The 6,608-nt window shown below is 45.1% G+C and overlaps 1 protein-coding gene across 1 annotated transcript in view; it reads right to left on the bottom strand.

Moving 5' to 3' along the window:
- EDIL3 (EGF like repeats and discoidin domains 3) overlaps positions 1-1,648 on the bottom strand; it is a 449,134-nt gene extending 447,486 nt beyond the window's left edge. Inside the window, exon 1 of the mRNA XM_064376103.1 lies at positions 1,079-1,648. Coding sequence (XP_064232173.1) covers positions 1,079-1,145 — 67 coding nt within the window. The 5' untranslated portion in view covers positions 1,146-1,648. The remainder of the gene's footprint in view (positions 1-1,078) is intronic.
- Between the last annotated feature and the right edge of the window lie 4,960 nt (positions 1,649-6,608).

A 6,608-nucleotide genomic window follows, 5' to 3' on the forward strand; every position in this document is an offset into this window, starting at 1 on the left:
AGTGGCACAGTTCCCCCACGCACAGCTCCCGCTCGCCTCTCCACACACCCTGCCTACCCCGCTGCCCTTTTCCGGAGACAACTTCAGACCCTGCCGGCAGCATGACGCGGGTCAGGACCAGGGTTAGTAAGGACGAGCCGCACCTCGCAGGGTACCTGGAAGTTGCCTAAACAACTCAGCAGGACACTCGTCGAAGTCCTGCGTTTTCTTTTACATGCTTTTTCTTTTAAATTTAATTTAATTTTTATTTTCTTGTTTTTATTTTTTCGTGCAAGTCACAGAAGGCATCACCCTACAAGCTCTCGCAACTTTTCCGCTCCTGGGCGGGGGCGCGAGGGGTGGCTTGCCCCGCACTGTTCCCCATGACCAAGAGTTAACACTCGTTCCCGGAGAGGGTGCACAGCAAAGCTCCAGGCCCTTGGGGTTAGACTGGGAGAGGCGGGTTCCTGGGTTTTGCTGTAATCGATGCTGCGCATCTGGGATGGGGAGGCGGGAGAAAGCCGAAGTGATCTGTCAGACTCCTCTCCACCTCACCCGCGGCCAAAACGCCCAGCGCCTCGGTCTGGGTTTGCGAACGGCTCAGCCCGGGCCCAGCGCCAGAGCACCGCACCCGGGGGCGGACGGCCCTGCGGCTCCCCAGCCTCTTCCTACATCTACTAGCTGACGCCCGGGCGCACTGGCTTCCCCCGCTCCCGCCCCCACGAAAGCACGGCCGGGTATCCGCAGCCAGCATCGGCCGCACCGCCTAAAGAGGGTTTGCGCCGAGACCCAGTGGCCGAGTGAGCCAAGGAGTCGCTGGTTCCTGGGGAACGTTGTCCTCTGCCGCTCCCCAACGTCCTCCTCGTTCCTGTATCTCACCCCGGTACCCCGCACCCTCCTCCCGGCTCAGCCCCGCGCACTCTGCTCAGACTTTGCAAGCACTTTCTCGGGGCACCCAGGACTCAACGCCTCCTCCGCGCCGCCCGCGGCGCTCGCCCTTCTTTGCACGCCCGAGGGACCGCCTCCGGCCCCCTGCGCGGCGTTTCCCAGGGGATTCCCAGCCCATCCCTCACCCAGCGGCCCGGTCCGGACGCCTCACCTTTGACGAACTGAGGGACACCGAGGCTAAGCCCGACCAAGAGCCAGGCGGCTACCGAGCGCTTCATGATCCCGTCTCCCGGTCGTGACCCCGGCTGGTCAGGGGTCGTCGCGGAGGGCAGTGTAGCCGAGCTGGCACCGCAGGGCAGCAGCAGACTCCGCCCCTACTAAAGAATTCAAGAAGACGTCCTCTTTCCGCAGCGCTTTCTTAAATTCTTGGAGAGGGCGAGAAGGGTGACCAAAGAGAGGAACCTTTCCTCCCCTTTTGCCTGTGCTCCAGCGCGCGGAGGTGGGTGAGCTCCGGGGAGCCGCCGACGGGCTCAGCTCTCCGCTGCGGGTGGGTCCCGGCAGAGGCGCGGCGGGCGGGGCGCGGGCTCCCGCGGCCGCTCCGGGTCTCCTGAGCGGGCGGGCAGACCCACCGGCAGACGCGCGGACGGGGCGCTCGGCTCTCGCTGTTCTCCGCGCCGCTGCTGCGGGGCTTCTGACTTGGAGAACAATGAAGCGTGAGCTGGAGGGGAGCGAGCGGGCCGCCGGGAGCGCACTGTGTACAAACAGAGGCGGCGTGCGTGTGAGTCTGAGCCTGGCAGGCGCGCTCCCCACTTCCCCCGGAGCCCGCCCGCCCTCCGCCCGCCCTCTCATTCACTCCCGGGTCTCCCCCTCCTCTCTCTCTTCTGCTCTCTCTCTCTGTCTCCCTCCTCCCTCCCTCTTCCTCTTTCAGCTCCTTCTGCTGTGAGAGAAAAGGGAGACAACTGCAGCCACACCCTAGCACTTAGCACCTGCCACCACCTCTGAAGTTCCTGAATTGCCTGTACCTTCTCCACGCATGCTGGAGACTCTGGAGTTAAGAGCTGCACCCTTGCTGCCTTAGAGTCCCTTGGATTCCAGCATTGACTTTGTAATTAACCACGTTAAGGATTCCCCTGAACTTCCTTTCTCAGTATAACCAGGAAAAGAAGTTAAGAGATTTTGAAAAGTGGCTCTTGGGGCACAAAGCTGCGTGAGAGACAGAGCCCTGCAAAGTGAATTGCCCCGTATTTCTCAGGAAATGCACCATAGTCAGCATCCAGACTCTAATCAGCTAAGACAGGGCTGTTCTGCTCTTATGTCTACATTTTAGTTAGCTCCAGGACTGGGGAGAGAGGGTTGTGGGCTCATCTGTTCACGGGGGCAAAAGGGTGGAAGTGAGTAGGAAACATTCATCTCGTTAAGCAGGACATCTGTTTCAGAGAAGAGTGGGGCGATTTTGGGAAGTGTGCAAGAAGATAGGCAAGGACAGACTCTTGAAGCATCACTAAGGTGGATCAAATTTTCCTGCTATCCGCCAAAATAAATGGACTGGTTTTTCCAGTGAAAGTGATTGAACCAAAAATACAGCTCATGGCTTACAATTGTGCTTGCTTCTCTGTTTTTCGGTTAGAATGATTGCTTACTGTACATGGGTCCAATTCCAGTAGTTACAGGTACCAAAATGAAACAGGGCTCTTTTTTTTCCTCCTAAAGAGGGAGGTAGGGAGAAAGACAGAAATCAGAGCTAGAGAAATGGAAAGAGAAACATTCTTGAAGGCAAGAAATTGAAGGGTGAAATCTACTAAGAAAAGAATAGCAGAGTGCAATTAGCAATGAAACTATATCTTCATCTGCCTCCTTGAGTCCTTTAAATTTCAATTTCCATCTTCCTTTTGAAATTTTAAGAGAAATGGAGAATGCAAGATGAACCCTAATGCTGAATACTGCTAGGGAATGTTTAAGGTATTGTATCACTGGCAAACAAACAACAACAGAAAAAAAGAAAGAAAGAAAGAAAACCTTTCAGAAAAGGATTTGTTCAGATCTCATGATTGGTGGGTGGGTTAAAACACATTTTTTTAAAAAATCACCTTGCTGCGAGAATGAGGGAGATTCATTTATTTACTGTCTGTTTTTATGCTTAAAGCCACAGGTATTAGAAGAAGACAGTAGTGTCCAGAGCTGTAGCACAGTCGTTTCAAGCAATCAAATTCTAACTTTCTGGCCCATCATCATTACTTCCTTTTGAAAGTATGTTTTCAGTCACCCTGGGGCATGTTCATCATAAAGTACACTTTAACTTTCGAAACGAGACGTCTGATATTAGTTTTAGGTATCATTTCTAAAGGATAGTACTAAATCCCAAAAATGTAAAGTTGGAAACCAGTCTCTCTGTGATGAGATATTTAAGGGAAAAAAGGAGCGGGGTAGGAATTTTGTTTTCTATTTTCTTCCCTGTTTCTTTCCACTTTTTTGATAATATTTGATCTTAATGAGCATATTAGGAAGTTAAATTATTTTTGCCAACAGTGTGTGTTTCTGAACATGTATCTTTCTTTTAATTTAAAGAAGGGCTTTTGAAAACTCTAGTGGTCATAAAAGTACATTAAAATGCACATTCTATGCCCAAATACTTAGGGTGGGGACAGTAAATGCCATTCTCTATTACCTGATAGACAACTTATGAAAGAATTTGCTAGTTTAATACCTCTACTTTCTCAAGTTTCATTTCCAATCAAAAATTGATGCATGGTCTTAAATCCATAGCTCCATATTCATAATCATCCTCTTTTTTAACCACTTACTGATAGTGATCATCTACCAATAAGCCTTTCATTTTGAAGATTCTAGGCACTTTACCTAATTTACATTGATAGGACTCATTTCACTCTTACTGCACTCACACATAGCCTCTTCAGAAGTGGAATATAAGAGATGTTAAAAGACCGCAGAAATTGAATTATTTAAAATAAAATAAAATTTAAAAAGTAAAAGGATGAAACTCTATTGTGAATCTTTTACCTCACATAAAGTGCTAAGGGACCTTTGCTAATTAATCACTGTGATCCAGCCTACAGTTTTATAGCTTCTCCCAATAGGAGCCTAACATGCCGACAATGAATTTGTACATCACTCAAAGACAGTGCTTCTCAAGTTATTTTCTGCAGGCCTCCTTTTCCCCAAGATGTTAATAGGCTTCTGGGGGGAAAAAATACACAGTAAAATAATTTGGGGAGACATTGCATATTAAAGTAGCCTCTTCAAGATTCACGGTGAATGTTAGCATGTTAAATACTTTGAATGGTCTTGTGGTTACAAATTTTTTTTGAAAAATATTTAATCCAGCATTTTGCAGACTTTCTTTTTTGTACTATAGCAAGATTTTTCTTAGAACACCTGTTAACATAGTAAATATTTAGGGCTACAAAAGAAATAACTTGAAAATGATGTTTTAAAACAAAGCAGGGGCCAGACACACTGGCTCACACCTGTAATCCCAGCACTTTGGGAGGCTGAGTTGGGCAGATCACCTGAGGTCAGGAGTTCGAGACCAGCCTGGCCAACATGGCGAAACTCCATCTGCACTAAAAGTACAAAAATTAGCCAGGCATGGTGGTGGGCACCTGTAATCTCAGCTACTCGGGAGGCTGAGGCAGGAGAATCACTTGAACCCAGGAGGCAGAAGTTGCAGTGAGCAGAGATTGTGCCACTACAGTCCAGCCTGGGCAACATGCGTGAGATTCCATCTAAATAAAAAAGGCAGACTAAATTAGCAGTAAAACAAACAAAAGGAAACTGTAAAAAGTTCACTGGTTTTTGCTATGCGCTGAATGTTCCTGTACAACCCCCTACTCCCAAATTCATATGTTGAAGCCTAAGCCCCTACTGCGATATGTTTGGATGTAGAGCCTTTGGGAGGCAGTTGGGCCATGAGAAGAGCCCTCTTGAACTGGATTAGTGCCCTTGTTAGAAGAGACACCAAAGAAGTGATCTTTCTCTGCCCTCTGCTATGTGAAGACACAGCACAGTTAGAAGATGGCTATAAACAAAGAAGCGGGCCCTTACCAGACACCAAATCTGCTTGTGTCTTGATTTTGGACTTCTCAGCCCCCAGAACTGTGAGAAATAAATGTTTACTGTTGAAGCCACCCAATCTACAGTAATTTGTTATAGCAACTGAAATTGACTCAAATAATTTTCAAAAATTATTCTCATTGACTAGCAGTTTGGATTCTGGAGGATACCTGGATTCAGGTATACATTGGATCTGGGGCATGTCGGAACTGGAATAGGATCTCTATCATTCTAACTCCTTTAACTAAATTAAAGTCTATTAATTGCCAAACCTCAGTATTCTCATCTATAAAATGAAGTTAGTAATAGTATCAAACTCAAAGTGGTAGGTTATGGTGGTGTACAAAAGGGCCTAGCCCAGCAGTGGACACACAGTGATGATGAAGAAAGATAATGATACCAATAAATAAGAAGATAATAATAATATACATAACTGTAAAAGAATGTTTCTTAATATTTAATTATCTTCACTCCCCATCTCTCACCCCCATTAAATTATCTAGAATTTTTTTAGTTCATCTTTCAGTTTGTCAAGCAACAAAATACACTAAAGGTAGTCTTTTTTATTATCTTGAAATTATAGAATTTTTGTATTATTTTGCATTTCTGAAACTTCTTATTTAATATCCAAAATGGCCTTCTATTAAAATTTTGCTGTCAGCCTCAGAGACTCAAAGCAGAAAATTCAATCAAGACCACCTACTTCAACTTCTGACCTACAGAACTGGGAGTTAACAACTTGGTATTGTTTCAGACTGCCAAGTTTGTGGTAGTTTGTTAGGAAAACTAATATAGTTGGTTACTATTGTTATTCCAATTGTAGGGAGAAGGAATAAGTCACGGAGTAGTTAGATTAATTGTCCATGCTCTCAAGTTAGTAAGTGTCAGAGGCAATAAATGAATCTAAACAGTGTGAATCCAAAGCCCATTACATTCTTCTGCCAACAATTATGAAGGGTCAATTGTATGCTAAGCTCTAATGCATTTTTATATATATGGCTGTACTAAATAAGTTATCTCAACAACCTTTATGAAGCAAATATTATCATTGTTTTCATTTGACTGCTGAGGAAACCCAGAATCAAAACATTTATGTCCCTTGCCCCGGATCAAGGTGGCAGTGAGGAATGGAGCCAAGAGCCAGTATCAGAGCCCTGCTCTGGTTCTAGGAGTGATTTTCATAGCCATTGTGTTAAAATGCCTGTTTAGACAGTGGTCTAACTTACTTTATTTATTTACATTTTCAATTTCAATGGTTATAATTATAACTGTCATTTTTTAGTACAGTTTACATTTCTCTCTGATTTTGATGCATCATTTTAGAATATACATTGCTTAAATGCAGAATTTTAAGCACATTTTAAATTCTCTACAATATTTGCATAACTCATAACACTTTTCTTCATTGCTCCCACAAGCACCAAGATAATTCTTTCCTCTAACCCTCTGCTCATGCTGTTATCCCCACCTGAAATGCCCTCTTACAAATCCTACAAGCTGAATTCCTGTTGCCACTTAAGACCTCCCCAACTTATTCCAGCACCAGAAAACAAACCATCATTGCTTAGAATGACCAATGCTTTTTATTTTTCTCTAGTTGATTCATTTGTGTTAATCTTATCTTTCCATAGAATTATATGGTTCTTACCATTTAGATAACTGTATATCTT

The sequence above is a fragment of the Aotus nancymaae genome, unplaced genomic scaffold (assembly GCF_030222135.1).
Source record: "Aotus nancymaae isolate 86718 unplaced genomic scaffold, 86718_ANA_hifiasm-v0.15.2.pri h1tg000014l, whole genome shotgun sequence".
Taxonomy (NCBI): domain Eukaryota; kingdom Metazoa; phylum Chordata; class Mammalia; order Primates; family Aotidae; genus Aotus; species Aotus nancymaae.